This window comes from Megalopta genalis, chromosome 1 (genome assembly GCF_051020955.1).
Source record: "Megalopta genalis isolate 19385.01 chromosome 1, iyMegGena1_principal, whole genome shotgun sequence".
NCBI classification, from domain to species: domain Eukaryota; kingdom Metazoa; phylum Arthropoda; class Insecta; order Hymenoptera; family Halictidae; genus Megalopta; species Megalopta genalis.
In genome coordinates, this window is record NC_135013.1 from 22,353,107 (window position 1) to 22,374,199 (window position 21,093).

Sequence of the window (21,093 nt, forward strand, 5' to 3'; positions counted from 1 at the left end):
ACTTGTAACCAGCTTTGGGAACGATTATATCGGAGCTGCACCGACATTAAATTTATCACGTCGGTCAAAATTACGTTATTAATACTCTGGCTCATTCATCACTGTAAAATTGTAATTGCAATGCCAAGGTTATGTCAAGGTTATTTCAAGGTTACGTTATTAATACTCTAGCTCATTCATCACTGTAAAATTGTAATTGCAATGTCAAGGTCGTGTGAAGGTTATGTCAAGGTCATGTCAAGGTTATTTCAAGGTTACATTATTAATACTCTAGCTCATTCATCACTGTAAAATTGTAATTGCAATGTCATGGTTATGTCAAGGTTACGTTATTAATACTCTATCTCATTCATCACTGTAAAATTGTAATTGCAATGTCAAGGTCATGTCAAGGTTATGTCAAGGTCATGTCAAGGTTATTTCAAGGTTACATTATTAATACTCTAGCTCATTCATCACTGTAAAATTGTAATTGCAATGTCATGGTTATGTCAAGGTTACGTTATTAATACTCTAGCTCATTCATCAATGCAAAATTGTAATTGCAATGTCAAGGTCATGTCAAGGTTATGTCAAGGTCATGTCAAGGTTATTTCAAGGTTACATTATTAATACTCTAGCTCATTCATCACTGTAAAATTGTAATTGCAATGTCATGGTTATGTCAAGGTTTCGTTATTAATACTCTATCTCATTCATCACTGTAAAATTGTAATTGCAATGCCAAGGTTATGTCAAGGTTACGTTATTAATACTCTAGCTCATTCATCACTGTAAAATTGTAATTGCAATGTCAAGGTTATGTCAAGGTTACGATCGGTACTTACTGATCGTTAGACCGACTACATTACGACCTCCAACTCAGAATTAACGCAGAAATAATTTCGCCAAGCTTTTCGAGGCAAATTCACCACACCGGTGCGCCGAGTGAAACAAGAATTACAACTGGGGGAATATCAGTGACCGGACGTTATCACTTGCGACGCTAATAATAAGTGAAACGATAATGGCTACCGGCGGAGAACATTAAACCGGAAAATATGAAATCGGTGGAAACACGAGCTGCGAGGCATTCCAATTGACCGTGAAGGGTGGAAATGGCAATGTCGCCGCCGAGAGGGTGCACGCAGAAATTGACGTTAACGGTGATGCAAATTATTGTGCGGTGTCGTCCCTGCACCCGTTGCTCGTAAAGATCGCAGGATATTTCGGAGGTTTTTCTATTCGCGTAGGATTGAAAATTATTTCGCAACGCTTTTACAGAGAAATTCGAAGATTTAAGGTGCAAGAAATGTTTCTTTCATTAATGTATCTCGTATTTAAAAATGAAACTAAATTCCTCTATTGTAGTATATTATTATTATTCGAACTATTAGATCTGGCTAAGTCGTGCATTTCAGAATCATTTTACGATTAGCGTAATTACAAAGTTGATTTTCGGAGAAATTGAACCTCGGTGTAAGTATAATATAGTGAAATTTAATTAAATGCAATCTGTTTCATTTATATAGCTCTACTGTTAACTTTATTTCTCCAACTTAACCATATTCGAATCACCATCACAATTGCCTGGGTAAATGTTGAAAAACAAGCCGTGAAAAGATCAAAGAGGATAATGAGTTTACAGTTTACCTCTGCTAGTTGGTTAACATAAAAGGAATTCGTGGCTCGAAAAAGTATTAAAAACAGTCCACAGCGGAAATAAATTCTACAACAGCAGTGGTTTTAAACGTTCAAACGTTGCATTGCACATTTATCTCGTGTTAGAACTCCCAGAACTCGTAGAACTCTAAGAACGCAGATAAAACGCAAATAACGCATCGCTAAGACCATAGCTGTACTGTAATATTAAAGTGTACATCAAATCAACCAGCGACTTCGTTCAACTTAATTCCATTTGGAAACATCGCGCATATACATCTCGTAAAGAAAGGAACGAAGGATCTTCGGTGCGAGATCAGGATATTCTCGGAGGCAGTTCGAAAGAACGCGTCGGAACTCGCAGCACACACCGTCGAACCGAAAATGCCCAAGCAAAAGACAGGGCAGTAAGCTGAAAATGAGCCCCGTAACTTCCGTTTACAATCCAGATTAGCATAGAAATTTCTTTCGCCTCGTGCAAGCCCCGGTCCTGCGAGGCGCGTCGAGGAACGAACAGTTTGCCGACCGATGCGAATTGGTTCTTAATAACGAATAATATCAATTAACCGTAGACTCGTAAATTTCACGGTCGGGGACTGTCCGGCGATAATCCGGCTAACACCATAAACCCGACCTACACGGCCATTTGTCTATTATTCCGTCTCGGAATTGCAGGTTGCGGTGGCGCGCGCGTCGAACGCGCACCGTTGTCGTCGTTAGATGGTATCGGCGCGCCTCCTTGGCCCGTTGTTCCGGCAACGGGGAACCAGTCCATCCGAGCCGGTTGTTAAGGATAAAGAGGTACTTCTAGCACGCGAGCTGTAAATCTTGCGAAAGCAGCCCCGGCTATTATAACGACGACCGGCCGCGTTTGCCCTCGAGAACGCCGCCGCGCGTTATCATTCTCGCATTGATGGCCGGCAAGCACAATTATTAGCGGGACATGATCTCGCGTCCGTGATGCAACGCGACGCGCGCTGCATCCGTCGCGGCCAAGGGAACCTCGAGATGAAAAGAAGAGAAATATGAAAACGAAGGAGGAGCCGCGCGCAGGGCCGGCGTTAAGTTAATCCAAACTTCGTCGCAAATTGCCCGACATCCCATCGAGTAAATAGCGCGGGCACGACACGTGAGAAACGAGGCGAGACTGCCAGGTGGAACGAGTTTAGATAAACTGGACTACACTCCAATCCCCGTCAGATAAGGGTGTCAATGTTCGCGGTGAACCGATAAAACTATCGCCGTTAGGTCTCGTTCGAGCGACAGCTCTACCCGCGGCCTCTATCGAAGTGCCTACGAAATGCACTTCGACGATGATAAAATTACGAATGAAGGAGCGAGTTCGGTTGATGACCGACTGACTTCTTCGCGACCAGTTCATCGTTTGGTGGTTTCTGCATTTTGACAGTTTACTTACTCTTGGATCATGCATAGATGGATTTCTATATAAAATAGTTGTATAATAATATAAAATATATATAATCATATAAATAAATATATAATAATATATATATAATAATATAAAATATGTATAATAATATAAAATAGTAGTATAATAGTTGTATAATAGATCAATATTCTTAAATGCTTTGAATCTGTTTAACATTTTATCTGGTCAGTTTTGTCATACGCGCATAAAATTCGCAATTCAGACGCGCGTAAATCCAGTAAGTTTCGAAGACAAGGTTAGTCTTGTGCTGGTTCCTGTCACAATCTCTAGATTTCTGATTAAGCTACATCCCTGGAATACGGATTTTTGTGCAAAATAGTGGTTATCCGCATTAAGAGCAAAGTAGAAAAGATGCAATACCAAATCCTACACATGTGATTACTGTTTTACATTTGATTTACTTAGTTTTGCTACGAATGCATAAAACATACAAACGACAATTCTTGCATTCACCACAATTCTACATGTTGCATCTACTTGCATCTACTACGATTCTACACATTATATCTACTTTCATCTACTATGTATATGCAGACATTGCATACAAACGACAATTCTTGCATTCACCATAATTCTACATGCTGCATCTACTACGATTCTACACATTATATCTACTTTCATCTACTATATGTACATACAGACGATATTACATCCAATTGCGTCTACTACAATTCTACGCATTAGAATTCTACTTTCTTTTTCGACCATGTAAGGTGTGCAACTTTCAAATACCCAGCAGGAAACACACCATTTTGCATGGTTAAACGTCAGAAATTATTTACTGGTTTTCGAAAGAATTTGAATATGTTGTTATCAACGTTATCGTTAGAGGTAACAGCCGTGGTGAAACGAATATGAATATCGGTACAACTTTGTTAGCTGGCCGATAAACACGATGTACTTATGGAAATCTAGGTTTATCTGTAATTTTTCCTACAAACCTTGAGTTCACATGCGACATTAGCCACGAGAAATTCTTTGCCTTCAAATTTACCCATATTATTGATATCATCTCGATCTAGACTCCTGGAAAATGTGTTCACAATTTGCAATTTTAAACAGATCGGCGCAGTTGTTATCAATATACGAACAAATCGTTCCTTTTATATTGACTTTGCCACGTTATTCGTCTTACGTTAGTTACATAGAATATTTATGTAAAATCGTTGAATGCAGAGGTCCACAATGTATACGGCGTGTTAATAAATTATTGACTATTGTTGCGGCGTCACAGCGTCGTCAGTAATAGCGACGAATTATGACGCTATATATACTACTGTGATCAAAAAGTAAGGTGAAATTGTCATTTAAAACTCCCGGACATTAGGAAGGCAGGCAATTGTTTTTTTCCTAGGTTGGTAGGACTGTCTATAACAATTGCCAAACGTCTGTTTGTTAAAAGGTTTAATTATCTCCGAGTTACACGTGTTTTAGTAAACGACCAAAAGTGAATTTTTCGATTTTTACAATGGGTGATTTTGTTGAGCAAAGAACTTGCATCAAATTTTGTTTGCGGAACGAATATTCTTGTGCGGACACGTTGAAAATGTTGCGGAAGGCCTTTGGTGATCAAACTATGGCACAAAAAAACGTTTATAAGTGGTACAACGAGTTCAAAGCGGGCCGAGAACGCGTTGAAGACGAACCGCGCTCTGGACGACCATCAACGTCTACCGACGAGGGCCACGTCCAAAAAATCGAAGATTTGGTGCTTGAAAATCGTCGATTGACAATAAGAGACCTCGCTGATAGTGTTGGAATATCATTTGGCTCAGTCCAAACCATTTTGAAGGATGTTTTGTGTCTCAAACGCGTCAGGTCTCGATTGGTGCCATGTCATACTGCATTGGTTCTTCGCGACTTTTTTGCCAAAAACTCGACTCATATCGTTCCGCAACCACCGTATTCGCCTGATTTGGCTCCGTGCGACTTCTGGTTATTCAGCAAACTCAAAAAGCCAATGCGGGGACGCCGTTTTGACACGATTGAGGAGATAAAAACCGAATCGAAGAAGGTCTTGAAGGCTATACCGGAAAAAGACTATTCCGACTGTTTCGAGGACTGGAAAAAGCGTCGGAAACAGTGCGTTTTATCGGACGGGGATTACTTTGAAGGGGATGAAATTGATTTGGAAGAATAAATAAAGAATTTACATTTTATAAACAAATTCACCTTACTTTTTGATCACAGTAGTATGTGGACTGTATATAAAATAAAGAACCGGATTTTGCTTGAAGTTTTGTATTCGGCCCGCGACTACACTACACCCTTGGTCAGGAGGTCTTAGTTCTACGAATTCTATTACAACTCTGTTCTATTAGAGAATATTTTCCTTCGTGGTAGACTGCTACCCCTCCAACGCATTTCTAATATTCGCTGATTAGTTTTTCTTGATTTTTGGCAATAGCCAATCAGTGAGTCTGTTTTAAAGCAGTCACCCTTCCCTTGCGCCCTTAACGCGTCTTTTTGGGAGGGTGCTGGTGTATGGGAGGTGGGAGTGGCCGCAAGGCTTTGGCAAAGGTAGGAAAATTCCTCCAGGCATCACCGTCGTAAAACAATGTCAGGCTGACCCTTCGGAATTGTTCCTTTTTTGTGACAAATCCTGGCCATCGAGGCCGAGAGAAGCGAAGTCCCAGAAATCAAGCAATAGAGCATGCGCACTCTCGGCCGGTAAACACTTTACGTCCAAAATTCATAGCAGGTGTTATTAAAAATCCTAAGCTCGAAAACAGCCGGCTAGACACGTTCGTGTCATAAAGACATTAGCGCTGTGCACTAACAACTATATAAGAAACATTTCAAACAGGAGTATTTCAAATTAAGTAAGTCTTTTCAATCAGAAACTCGCGACTCTCCTTCCTAAGTTTCAAACTATCAGAATCTCGTCCAATTCCATTGACCACTCCAGCACATTTCCTTCCAATAATAAGGTCGGACACCGCTTATCGCGTTCCAGAAGCAAAAACCTCCGCGGCATCTCTCAGCCGCAGTTCCCTCTTATTTCCCGACGAATTTCCCCGCAGATAAAGCTTATTAAAATCAGCAGCCCGACGGTGCGCGGGGATCGTAAAATCCCCGAAAACGCGTCGCGTAATCAGATTTCGAAGCTGCGAAAAACTTAATGAACCGTTCGCGCGGTTTAGTTTCGCGACGCAGCGGCGGCGGGTGGAGGAAGCGAATTACCATCGTTGAAGATCGCAGGAACCGTGGCGGTGGTCGGATCCTTCCGGGGTATAATTCTATCTTGAAAATCGCGCTAAGATTGGACTCTCCCCCTCGCGGTGGTCGGAGAAGGGACTCCGTCCTAATTGGAAAAATTGAATTATCCGTATCGTAATAATCGCGGACGCGTCGCGACTCTCCGACGACAATGAACGGATAACGCAAATATTCCCGGGGTATACGTTGTTGAAGCCCGCCTCGAAATATTTGGGTAATGAAGAATAATGCGCGACGCTAAAACAAACTCGGGTCCCTGGCCGCTTAAACCTTGAAGACGCTCGGTCCCACCCTCGGCGGCCCCCCTCGACTCGCCAGGTTTCCGCGCTATTCAGCTCGCACCTTCTAAAAGATATACCAACACGTATATAGGTATAGCGTGACGTTAGGACGACGAGAAGCTTCTCTCTTAGCCAAGCATTTAAACGGTCCACGCAATTAGGGAAGGCGCTTCGCGCCTCATGTTTTATTCATACCGACTCCGGCCAGGCTCTCTCCGCGCCTTGCTTTCGACCCCCAAAGATTAAAACCGAAGCACGACAACGGCCGATGCCCTGGCTACAACCTGGACATATTAAATGGCCAGGTTGCACCTTCGATCGGCATCACCTGTGTAAGTCAGGCTACGACCGAGAACCGATCCCATTCTACCCACCCACCCCCCTCTCCAGCTCCCCCAGTTTTTTGGACTTCGTTTTTCGTCCTGTATCGCCTCTTGACAAGGTAATGCCTGGTTCTTTGGTTACTTGTCGTTTACCTTAGCATCCCGTGACCTATCATTTCTTTCGTAATTTATGACCGTGAGTCGCACATTGTTTCTTTTCTCTGCGCTCTCGCTGTCTCTCATTGCTTCTCTCCCCCTCGCTCGCTTTCAATCGAGGGAGACGACTATTTGTAACGATGACAAGCGAGGGGAACGGTCAGAGTGTCCGTAGCAGCGGCAAACTTCCCCGCCAGCTAGTCCCAGGGGCGAGGAAGTTTCGCGAGGGTGCGAAGATTTTAAAGGTGTTATGATTATTCGACTCGTTTTTAATTTTAAATGAGCCTCGATGCGCGCCCGCGCCCGCGGCCGTGCCCGCCGTTTGTTTTTTAATGACGATTGAAATTAGCCCCCGGCTGCCGCGTCCTCCTCCCGGGAACAAGGAAACGGGATTAAGAGTTGCGAAATTGGATTCTGCGAGTCGGACGTCGCGCCGAGTTCACTTTCATTCGGCGCTTCCTCTGTTTGCCGCGTTAAATTCGCGTTTGAAACAAATACGGGGCAAGCTTTTTGATCGAGTGTCACGATTGCTCGTTTACGGCGAGATCGTAAGGAGGATTTGGGTCCACTGGGAGCATAAACAACGGCGCTCTCTGCGGGCTTATTCTAACAGTGTCTTAAAGAGTTCGCGAACTTCTGAAAATTGGCCGGGAAGTCATTTGTAAAACAGAGGTTTCGAGCGGTGCTGCAGAAGTGTAGAGAGTTCGGTAGAGAAGTGCGGAGAGTTTGCTACTGCGACACCGCCCTTTGTTGGTCGCTGAACACAGGCATTGGGCGAAATTTAATCAGCCTCCGTTTATGGTCCCTTTGAATCTACTGGCTCGATGAATTGTTATCGTCAAAGGTTTCAAATGTCAACACTTTCTCTCGCAAACGACAATTGGTATCATTGTAAAGTGATGACTAACTGGGTTCTTAGCGGAACCAATGGGACTGGCGAATCTAGCTGGCCAATTTAGGTTCAATCAATTCGCTATCCTTCTCGCGTCGAGCATAACTCCGGTCGTTGCTCTTGAATCGATACGAGAATCAATAGTGTCATTGGTAATTGCATGGCATGTACAAATTCTGGGAAGAATACGCTACGATCAGTTTCAGATTTTTTAGTTGATAAATTTAGTTTCGAAAACCAAAACTTTCGTATTGAAATTTAAGAGCTACATGCATCGTTTATATTATTACAGTGGACAATTCTCCATAATTGACGCTCAGATTGTACAAAAAAATGGACAATTTGGGAAGAGAACATACTATTGTCCGAGCCTTGCGGCTCGATTTTATAGTTATTATCGTCAACAACTATAAAAACGAGAGGCAAGGATCGAATAATCGTATGTTCTCTTCCCAAATTGTCCATTTTTGTGTACAATCTGAGTGTCAATTAGGCAAAATTTACTGCATTGATCTCGAAATTGCTCAGACTTCTTAATAAGGTCCGTGATTTCTTATAAATAGAAGCAAGCAAGGTACTCCAGGATTATTATTTCCTAGGAAATAATAATTAAATATATAATAATATATATAATATAATATATATATATTAATATAATAATAATAATTATTATTATTATTATTATTATATTATATATATATATAATATTATAATAGTAATAATATAATATAAATTATATATATAATAATAATAATAATAATAATAATAATAATTTCCTAGGAATATTAATTTCCTGTAATGTTGTGATGCCCTGGCAGGAATCCTTGATTTTAATGAAGACATTCGCGATCGCAGTCTCCGTGTCGCGGTCAAAGTGCGCGAAGAGCTCACGTGACGCAAGTGATTTGAAAAGTTTCGAAGTATCACTTACACAGCCCTCTATTCTGCGGTATCTACTCTCTCTCTCTCTCTCTCTCTCTCTGAATTTCATTAAACGACCAAACTCGTGTTTCTTTTTTCCCCGGTGGCCGCTTTGATCGCGGATCCGTTACGCAAGATCAAGGGTGCAAGTTCTTCTGGGAAAGTTGCCGGGGTTCGAGGGCGCTTAAATTTATTATTGGAAAAATGAAAATATTAAAAGTTACCTGGTAGCTCGGCATTCGCGACGATATTGGAATTTACTTGAAAAAATTTTGATAAACAAGACGCGTGGAGGCAGCGCGCGGGGGTGGCGGCCCCACGCGGATACCGCCCCGGTTTAATTAATTCGTTACGTTCGGAAAGTACCGCGCGGGCCTTGGTTTGAGGAACAGCCGATCCCTAAAAGGTCCGAGAATAGATCGAATCTTTAAAGTTCATGGAATGGCCCCAGGAATGCCGCGCCCGATTATTCTTCGCCTCGATATCGTGAACATTCTTCGGGCGATGTCGAAGTTACGATCCTCCCCGAACTTCTGTCTTGTTTAATTCCTTTTTATGCCCGTCTTCCCGGGATTTAAGAATGCTACGATTTCATTAGCACTTACTCGGGGGGAGATGCTGAGATAAGATTTATTTTAAAACTGAGGCGGGGGCCGGAGAATTCTTTTATATCGAAATGCCTCGATATCGGGGTATCGATACCGAAGATTCTCATTTTGACGATCTTTCTACAACTCGATTCGATCTTTTCTGAAATTAATTCATCATGGGTGAAATGAAATCAATTAATTAATCATGAAATCGAAATTTCTGTATTAAATATCTCTTTCTCTTTTTGTGCACGCGCTTTCTAATTGTAGGTACTATTTAATCCATCGCACGATAAAAAGATGTAATGATAATTAGACTGCGGAGCTTGATGCAAAATGAAAATTCGTATTTCAATATTTCAATATCTTAAATTCGACTGTTTCAAATTGCTCATAGCCATTTTTGTCACAAATGCATAAAATCCGCAGTCTATTTCAATATTTCAATATCTTAAATTCGACTGTTTTAAATTGCTCATAGCCATTTTTGTCACAAATGCATAAAATCCGCAGTCTATTTCAATATTTCAATATCTTAAATTCGACTGTTTTAAATTGCTCATAGCCATTTTTGTCACAAATGCATAAAATCCGCAGTCTATTTCAATATTTCAATATCTTAAATTCGACTGCTTTAAATTGCTCGTAGCCATTTTTGTCACAAATGCATAAAATTCGCAGTCTATTTGTTACAAAATTGTGTCCTCTTTATCTATATTCATAAATTTCTAAATGCATTGTGATTTATTGTACAGTATACAATATTGTGCCTCACTCAAGCATAACCAAAATTCTAGGACAACATAATGCAGTAAATTCTCCCTAATTTTCCTTCAGCTTGTAAACAAAAATGGGCAATTTGGAAAGAGGAGATACGATTATTCGAGCCTCGCGGCTCCTAAAAACGAGGTGCAAGGTACGAATAATCGTATCTCCTCTTCCCAAATTGTTAATTTTTATTTACAAGCTGAAGGAAAATTAGGGAGAATTTACTGTAAATCCATAAAAGTAAACGCATAGTCTCGTAATCAGGTTGCAAATTTTGGTACAAATACAATTTTGTAGAGCGACTTACACGAACTGAAATATCAGAATTTATTTTATGTAGAAAGTTCTGTTTGCAAACAAGTATCCTGCAAAGAATGGTGCACGGAATACGAGCAGCGGAACTAGAATACTGGAGGATATTAAAAGCAGCTTCTAACTGCAGGTCTCTCTCATCTGTTTCAGATTAAAATCCGAGAATCTCGGTGGCGCGTGGTGTCCCAAGAATCAGATCACCCAGGAAGCCCGAGAATGGTTGGAGATTGACCTTCATACGGTTCACTTGATCACAGCCACCGCTACTCAAGGCCGTTTCGGGAACGGTATGGGTGTTGAGTATGCAGAGGCGTATCTGCTTGATTATTGGCGTCCGCGTCTCAAGAAGTGGGTCCGATACAGAGACATTAAAGGGCAAGAGGTGAGTACACGTATCATAACTTGTCCCACATAAATGTTACCTGCCAAAAGTTATTTGACTGTATTTCATGAAACGATCATGCTTGGATAGCAATTCGGAAGATTTAATCTCTTTTCTTGAATATATTCAATCTCGCCAACAAAATGATACAAAATATTTTACCAAGTACATATGATTTACCGTACGAAATGATATTTAGTTGTCGTACAATCCTCAAAATATTGTATACTTCTAAGTATTTTATCATTTTTGGAAGCAACAATTTAAGGATTTTTGTTAGTCCATGCAATAGTTTCACTTAGAACATGTTCTGCCATCTAACTGAACAAGTAATTCATTAGTTTCTGCTTCGAAACTTCATCAAACACAATATATCTTCGTTTTGAAATGTTAATAGAATGCGTCGAGAAACCTTATTAACTGTACTTCGAACCTAAGTTTAACCCCTTGCACTAGGATTTCTTTCAAAACTCCATTGATCAACACTTCTTCGTTCTTGATCGTTCTTCTGATAGAACGTCACAATTTTTGTCTCGTTAGGATAACGCATAACTGTTTCGTTATTATTATCGTCAGTCGTCACAGACCGACCAACACATTTACATGAAATGAGAAATGTCGAAAATCACTTGAATCAGTTATTTGTAAGCGTAAGTAAGTTTTGTGAACGTGGAAACATACTGCTACCAGAAAGATGGCAAAAGGTATTGGACCAAAATGATCGATATACAACTCAATATTCCAAATTAACACTATGCCGTCCGGTGGCACCACGCTGGTGCCATGCAAAAACTATCTGTTGTATGCCGGTGGTACCACTTTGGTGGCTTTTTAAAAAACTGAAATAACATTTGAACTATATTTCTTGGCTGTTAAAAGGCAGCAAACTAACTATAGCATCGTGCTTGTTTAACTAAGAATTAAGTACGAAAATTCTTGGATGACTTATCTCAATTTTAGGAATTTATATTACCGCCATCTTCGAAATTTTTTTTTAAATCTATAATTTCCAAGCTATTATGCCGGCGTCAAACAAAAGAATCGTATCTAAGATCTGCGGACGGCATAGTGTTAAGGTAATAACTCAGGATAGACATTCGCAATCCAAATTCCAAAAACTACGAAACTCCCGAGCTAAAATCTGAAAGTATTGCCGCGTTGTTATGAATCCAAAACTGTCGTTGCGGACCGGTAAGTATTGCAATCGTGGAATAAAGCAGTCGAATAATATAAAACAGTCCTATTCGGTCGATCCTGTATTGAACATTTACTACAACTGAAGTATCAAAAATTCTGTGCAAAGAACCGCAGTCTGCTTATGATTGATCAAATCCGGCCAACCTCGACCTCAGCCTGGGTCAAAAGCAACGTGTTTTCGAGACTGATGATCGAGACCGCTTCCACTTGCAGAAACGGTAACAGGGTCGCGATCAAAAGTGCACGCTTCTATATCGATAAAAAGCACTCTGAAGATGTAATTTATGTGCACGCTCGCGCGCATCTGCTCTCTTTCGCGATCGGCGTGCGTCCAGCTGCGCCCGGAATAGTCGAAACTGCGTTGGAATTGGCCGATCTGTCGCTGGTTCATTGGCCTGAAATAATAATTCCGTTCCGATTGAGATGGAGAGATTGTTATTCCTGGTGGTGACTCTTGAAGCGCAGAAGCCAGGCGAACGCGGTGTGCGCACGCCATCCCGCAAGTTCAAAGCGGGCTCTCGCTCGGCGATCAAGAATCGAAGACCGGCCGGAGGATTATCCCGCTCGAAGCGTAAGCCGCTTATCGCGAATCCGTAAGCTAATTTCGTGCCGGTGATGCACCACTTTGTCGAGCTCGGAAACAGAACCTTTGAGCTTTCTGTACTGGAGTTTCGCGAATGGATTCTGACCGAACCGTGTCTCCCAAACCGATCTCGAAGCATTTACTATAGCGGCGAGTGTTCCACCAACCGAACTAATTATTCCTTGACTCATCGATTAATGCATTGCACATGTCTGTCGGGGCAATATCTGTTCGAGTTACTGGCGAGTCAGGATATCGAGCGAATATCCGACAATTTGATCAGGCGAGAAAATAGACGCTGAATTTTACTCGAACGTAGCAAATAGACTTCTGCTCCGAGAGATTCCGAATTTATTATTACGTTCAGCGAAGAATAATCGTTGGAATCGTTAAGAAGGAAGCTATAACGTCGTGCCATAAATTCAATTACGAAATGGTTACCGAATTAAAGTAATCACGAACAACGGTTACCGGACGCGAGGAGAGAAGGAAACTGCAAATTGGATCGTTTGCAACTTCCTGTCCCTGCGTTCCGCGGATAAAAGTTAAGGAAAATATGTCCGCGTAACACTCCTTTTTTTCTTCTCATTACACGGCAAGATTACCTATTAAAACACTGATGATATAATTGGAAGCTATACAGGTGGAGCCTGTGCTCTTAAGGAAGTTTCAAAATGAATTAATCATCCAATTAAGAAGCTTATCGAAGTACCGAGCGCGTTACAACGGAACGAGTGGGACGATAGATACCAGAACAGTTTTAACAAGTACCGGTTGAAAGTGGAGCCCCCGATGTACACGGCGCAGCTCGGTTCTAAGAGACTCGTAAGAAGCTCGCCAAGGGCGACACGACACGACACGACACGTTTTTGTTCAAGTTATCGTCTCTTTACGTCCGCCGGTGTTTATGGAGTTCGTCGGTGTTGCTGTTACGACGCTTTAAGTCTTAGCTGGGCGTTGTTCCCCCGGGTACAATTCCGGAGTGACGTGACAGTCATTAATGCACGAACCATCCCGGTCTCGGTTTACGAGGCTGGCTACCAGAGCGGACGATACGTTCGGAAAGTCGCCCGGCGAAAAAAGCTTCGTCCAACTACCGAGGAAATTGACCGACCGATCGAACGTCTCCGCGCGTCTTTGCCGGACGGTTAGCATCTTATTAATATTGATGCACCAACTGCACCCAGGATTAACGTGCCAAGGGACTGCGGTCTTGCCCTGCCATCCCCTATAGTCGGCCAAGTCGCGTGCGCCGCTTTGTAATTTTATGTAAACTCTAATTTCGACACCGACACCACCGTCAGCTGCGAACGCTGAATAGATGATGATTCGGTGCTTACGATACTTAGGCTGATGGAGAATTTCCTACTATGTAACAATGTGGAACCACGGTACGGAGACTTTTCGCACCAATTCTCAATGGAACATGATTATATTTCAGGTGCCTCGAAGCGTCTACAGATACAAAGTAACCTGTGCATTTCAATTGGTTTATTGAACTTATCGAGAGTCATCGAACCTCTATTAAGTTGATCCAAACTTCTGGCGGTGCCATGAAGTTCGTTTGCACCCAGGGTAAACTCATAGAACGGATATACAGGGTGTCCCAGGTTTTAATGTTCAAACTTTGTTAGTGTATTTTATGGCACAGAGTAAGAAAAAAGTGTTATGTAAACATAAGTTATATAGAGCTTTATTAAGAAGTTATAACAAAAATTCAGAATAGGAATAGTAATAATAATAATAATAATAATAATAATAATAATAATAATAATAATAATAATAATAATAATAATAATAATAATAGTAACAATAATATAATAATAGTAATAATAATAGTAATAATAATAGTAATAGTAATAGTAGTAGTAGTAGTAGTAATAGTAAGTAGTAGTAGTAATAGTAATAATAATAGTAATAATAATAGTAGTAGTAATAGTAATCAACTTGCTGTTACTGCGAGCATTGGCTTGAATAGATCAGCACATGCTGTGTGTTTATGTAAGCTGCGTTTATTAATACATTTCGAAATGTATTAATAGCCGTTGTTGACAATATATGATTGACATCGATCGAAGATTTTTTTTTATTTTTTATTTTTTTTTTACTTGATTACTATTCCTATTCTGAATTTTTGTTATAACTTCTTAATAACGCTCTATATGACCTATGTTTACATAACATTTTTTTCTTATTTTGTGCCATAGAATATATTGACAAAGTTTCAACATTAAAACCTGGGATACCCTGTATATAACGCCGACGTAACAATAGATTACATAGGTGTAGGAGTAGCACAGGGAAATTCGCAGTAGAACGAAATTTGGCATTTCCGGGAGAAATTACTGTACTTCATCGAGTTACTGAACCGGCGTAAAGACAGGATTTATATTTTGTATCGTATTAGGTTGGTGCATATGAAATGTCGGATTTTCTTTACATGTGAACGTTTGTCTCCCTGTTCTCGTTATGCTTTTATTTTTGGCATAACCTCGTTTATAGTCGTCACATTTCAACAAAGAAGATTTTCTCAAAAGTGTTCCATTTTGTTATTTGTTTTGAATTTCGTAAGGATATGGATTCAATCGATATTCGCGTGTGTGTGTAATTTTTTTGTATGAGTGTAAACTTGGTAATAACGCTGCAAAAGCTCTGCAGTTGGTTTGAAAATTTTCGATCTGGTGATTTTTCCCTACAAAATGAACCGCGTGGGAAACCCAAAACGTCTGCGAAAAATGACGCTCTGAAAGCATCGGTGGAAACGAACGTGACTGGAGTAATTCACTACTCGTTCCTTCGAACTGGCGAAACAATTACATTCGAAAAGTACTGCCAGTACACTGATGAAATACATGAAAAATTGAAAATTATACGCCCATCACTTGTTAATCGGCATGGCCTAATATGTCTCCGCGACAACGCTCGGCCGCATACGTCGTACAAAACAATTGAAAAATTAAATGAATTAAAATATGAAATTTTGCAGCACCCAGTTAACAGTATGAAAATGAAGACAGTCCGAAAAATTCCATATCAGAGTTTATCGATTTTAAAGATCAAAATTTCTTTAATACAGGCATCTATGCATTAAAATCTCGCTGGAAAAAGTGTATTGATGCAAATGGAGCATATTTTGATTAAATAAACAGCTTTTGACAAAAGATATGCAGTATTACATATTCACTTAAAAATCCGACGTTTCATACGCACCAACCAGCATGAAATTGGAATAGAAATCGGCAGCCAGAAAGACTGTTGAAGCAGCATCATCTCTGAAACAATATATCGGATACGGTGAAAGACACTATACATCATAAAACAAAGTTGATAATTAGAAATAATTCGAAGCCGAATAGATCAAGTGTTTCCAGCTGCCTGAAAATATTTGTTGCGCCATTAAAAGTCGGCGGATGCTATCGTCGAATGCAAATCTTTTGCGAGGCAAAAAGAACTGCAGCGCATCCGAGAGAGGTCTTGCATTCTGCAGGAGGGCTCGTAACTCTCGAAGAAAATAAACCTGTAAGCCAGCTTCTCTTGAAGAAGCGAGCCTTTCTTTTTTAATAAATTGGTTATCGACCATCTCTATACTTCCGCTGTCCAGTTACTGCCTTATTAATATTGATAGACCACTTGCGCCGGCGCTAATGCACCCGGGGACTGTACAACTTCCTTCGGCTTCTGAAGACGTCGCCTCCGTCACGTGTTCAACCTTATGATTTCATGCAAACATCAACCTCCAGCCTCGGCCTCATGATTATTCACTAATTTGCGATCAACCTGTCCCAATTATCGGCCTCGAGGAATCGTCTTCTTCATTTTCTTCGACAACGGCTCGGCCTCGCTTGCCCGTTAGAACTCTCATCTTGCTTGTAAATTGAACAATTACAACGGATCGAACACCAAAATCGAAAAACACGGGCGATAATTGAATGTTCGGTTGGTGGAGGACCGTTTTTATCCGACGGAAGTCCGCTTAAGTCCAAATAAGATTACGCTGACGGATAATATTAGTGTTCGGGAGAACAAACTTTCTTCGCGCATCGCACACGCTAACTTAATTACAGGTGCTTCGAAATTCTTTCGGAATTGAATCCGAATATTAATAATAGGTCGAGGCCGTTTACATCGGCTTCATTGAAAATTATGAACATGCAAATTCACGTAAACACCCGCCGTTTAATTGTTACGTTCTCGGCGAGTCGTCGTCGTCGAAAGCAACGATAAATTCTCTCATCCACCTTTTCCACGTGCTCTGACCTGGAAGATTGTTAGTGAAAGAAAAAACTTGCGTCTACAAAAACTCCGACGTTAACGACCTGCGTAAGTGTTCAGCTCTTCAAGAACTTCCATTCCTGGAGCAGTCACCAGTTACGAATTTCAAGATCCGACCCGGCGAATTTTAATCCGGCATCTCGGACCTCTTAATGAAACAGCCAGAAAAATTTTTTAATTACTCACTGGCGAGCGTGATCCTTTACTTTTCGGTCCATTCAGCGCAGCTAACACTTCCAAGGATTTAGCTCAGAAAACTCTAGACGCATTGGTTCCTTTATCAGACAGAGTTCGCATACAACTCGATCAGCTGTATTGTCACGCTTTTTAATTCTGTTTTGTCAAGGTTATGTCAAGGTTATGTCAAGTTTATGTCAATGTTATGTCAAGGTTATGTTCGCATACAACTCGATTTGTGCAAACTCAATCAACTGTATCGTCACACTTTTTGATTCTGTTTTGTCAAGGTTATGTCAAGGTTATGTCACACTTTTTAATTCTGTTTTGTCAAGGTTATGTCAAGGTTATGTCACACTTTTTAATTCTGTTTTGTCAAGGTTATGTCAAGGTTATGTCACACTTTTTAATTCTGTTTTGTCAAGGTTATGTCAAGGTTATGTCACACTTTTTAATTCTGTTTTGTCAAGGTTATGTCAAGGTTATGTCACACTTTTTAATTCTGTTTTGTCAAGGTTATGTCAAGGTTACGTCACACTTTTTAATTCTGTTTTGTCAAGGTTATGTCAAGGTTATGTCACACTTTTTAATTCTGTTTTGTCAAGATTATGTCAAGGTTATATCAAGGTTATGTCAAGGTTATGTCACACTTCTTAATTCTGTTTTGTCAAGATTATGTCAAGGTTATATCAAGGTTATGTCAAGGTTATGTCACACTTTTTAATTCTGTTTTGTCAAGATTATGTCAAGGTTATGTTCGCATACAACTCGATCTGTGCAAACTCAATCAACTGTGTCGTCACACTTTTTAATTCTGTTTTGTCAAGGTTATGTCAAGGTTATGTCAAGTTTACGTCAAGGTTATGTCAAGGTTATGTTCGCATACAACTCGATCTGTGCGAACTCAATCAACTGTATCGTCACACTTTTTAATTCTGTTTTATCAAGGTTATGTCAAGGTTACGTCAAGGTTATGTCAAGGTTATGTCGTTATCCCTTATTGTAGTTTCACCGAACGGATACTCACACTTTCTCTTTCACTCCACAACTTTCCCCAAGCTTTCGAACGCGTCCAATCTTTCATTTTCTTCGCTAATTATACCGCCGCGTTCTATCCGCCGACTTTTCCCTCGTTTGTAAGCATCAGAATGTCTGTCAGAAAGGCAATACGAAAACTTCGCTCGGGTTCGCAGTAGCTAAGTACACTCGTTTCTCAAATTATAGATCATTGTTATCTCCGTTGTCGCCGTGTAAATGGAGCTAATGGGAAGCTGTTCGCCGGCATCGTACGCCTAACAGGCTTCCACACTTAGGAGATTTCTCTTGTTGTTGGCCGGGTCGTGTGTGCGTCGTAACACGTGATAATAATTATCATGGCACCGACGACGCCACTGGCACAACTTCAAAAGACTCGTAATTGAGGCTCCAGGCAGCCGCAACTAGCTTCTCCTTTCCGTCTCTCGAGCAAGAAGGAGGACGGTTTTTCACCGAAACCGGGGTGTAATAACGAACAGTCGCACCGGATCGCAATTAACCGGCGCGCCGCGGTGTTCCGGATGATTTCTGGCGGTTAGATTCCATCGACGAACCGGATTCAACGAGATTTTCCGAGGCCACGGCGATGTAAGTCCGCGAAAACACCGTGCAATTTGCAAACCGCAGTCTGCGGGAAATGGGCGAGCTCGTTGCTGCACGGTTAGACCGGGGTTAAAGCCGCCGCCACTCGTTGTTTTACCGTCGGTACACTGCCAGCTGCCTTTTGGCACGAAAAAGATTTTATTCGACCGGAGCCGGCAGAATGACGATTTCGTTGCCGTAAGAATTATTGATGCTGTTGCGAGATGCGCGCCCGGGATGAAAAGATAGCGACCCGCCCGCCGCCTGGATCCAGATTTATTTGTTTATTACAGATGAAAGAGATAGAAACGGGGCACGCCGGCTTTTGAACTATTAATGCGAGCAAAACGGAGACGTACTCCACGGAGAATGTAATATTCGAAGTCGTCGTTTCAAACAACGAAGTTGCCTTCGTAAATCTCGATCTTGGTTCCGGACGATTCTGATTGCCTTTACTCTATTATTATGTATAGGGTGGACCCTTCTTTTCAAATGTCTTTTCAGAAAAAGAAACATTTAAAATTTTGCAACGATTTTGGCTTTATTGAGAAGAGCAAAGCTACTGATCGCTCTTGTGAACAGTTCTTTTTATAATAATTTAAAAACAAATCGGTAGATGGCCCGCCACGTACGTTAAAAATTATTATTATTAAAAAATAAATAATAATATATTATATTATATATATATAATATTATAATGTAATAATAAATAATATATTATTTTTATATATTTTATTTTTCATTTTCTTCCGCATCAGTTTTTCTGTTTGCGTCGGTAAAGTTTCCGAATCATTTTAGTGGTAACTTTCTGGGGACTAGAAATGTCTAACTTACATTTCTATGTGCTAATTTTTTCAATTTTATAAAATGAAATGCGTCCGTTCGTTTTAGAACCTTGCTTTTTACAGCGACCGGATTGTTCGAAGTAAAAAATTCCAGTACGAGCAGAGATGTATTAACAAGAATGCAGTACAAGTTTTCATGTTAATGGCTGTAGTTTGAAGTAAAGAGCCTGTTTTTATTAAAAAAAAAATAAAAAATGCGTCAACTTTAAATCCGCACACAAAATTCAGCAGTTGCGACAACAAAAAATTCCTACGTGAAAAATCTCTTCTTTCGTCGAACTTAAACCGTGCAATAATGGAGATGTTGTATTATTGAGTTCAAAGAACATAAAAGAAGTTTATTTAGGTTAATCGATCGATTGCGCGAAGCAAGAAAGACCGAAAATCATTACTATAATTACACAGTCGTTATCAGCCTAGATCATTCTCGTCAAACTCTAAAGAATGATTTCCACGGAAGAGGAGATGCAAAATTTTCTCGATTATTGCCGGGCACTCTGTATTTTCCGAATCCGTTTTAATCATTTCGCAACGTCGAGGCCGTTAACTTTCCTATCTCTGTCTTACGTTAGGCGAGAAGTATGCGAAAAAATGACGGCGGCGCAACCAACGCCTGAATCCCCGGAATCCCACTGCGTTTTTACCTTGCCTACATCATGATAGTTTTTAATGAGCACTGACGTACTTCCCGTTCCAGTTTCCGTCTTCTTTTTGCGTTGGCCTTCTGACTCGTTATTCTATTTAATGCAACGTAAGCTGCTAAGGCGGGCATTGCACCTTTTTAATAGCGGGCCTCCGCGGAGGAAGAGGGCCAGCAAAAAAAAGCGTAACCGGTGCGTGGATATGCAGCAGAACGATGCGAGTGCCATGATATTCCTATTTCATGATATATATACACGTACAGGGTGTCCGAAAAATGTTGGAATCAAATGAGATGGCTAATTCCTGAGGTCATTTAACCTTTTAGGCACGACGCGCCACTATAGTGGCTTCCGCGGATGTCATCTTTCAGAACGACACGCCACTATAGTGGCTTGCTCTAGTAGCTCACTCGCTCATCGTTTGAACCAAATAATCGTCTTCATATGCATTGTTTCACGCTTCTTTTGTCTTCGCATCGATTTACAACAGTCTACAGGGTGTCTCAAAAATGTCTCGCAATCCGGAAATGGCGGGTTCCTCGGATCGTTTGAAGCAACTTCTTCCTTTACAAAAATGTTCTCCGAGGCACCGTTAACGAGTTATTAACGAAAAACAGTGACCAATAAGAATCGAGTACGGCTGACGCGAGGCGGCCCAGCCAACCAGCGCGCGAAGCCCAGTTCCGCGCATTGGCTCGATCGCCTCGCGCCTGCTGAGCTCGCCTCTCATTGGTCACTGTTTTTCGTTAATAACTCGTTAACGATGCCTCGGAGAACATTTTTGTAAAGGAAAAAGTTGCTTCGAATGGCCTCAGGAACCCGCCAC

The 21,093-nt window shown here is 40.9% G+C and overlaps 1 protein-coding gene across 1 annotated transcript in view; it reads left to right on the plus strand.

Moving 5' to 3' along the window:
- The window catches only part of LOC117221499 (discoidin domain-containing receptor 2), a 331,317-nt gene that overhangs the window by 195,175 nt on the left and 115,049 nt on the right, over positions 1 to 21,093 (plus strand). The window contains exon 5 of the mRNA XM_033472520.2: positions 10,704 to 10,935. Within this exon, the coding sequence (XP_033328411.1) occupies positions 10,704 to 10,935 (232 nt within the window). The remainder of the gene's footprint in view (positions 1 to 10,703; positions 10,936 to 21,093) is intronic.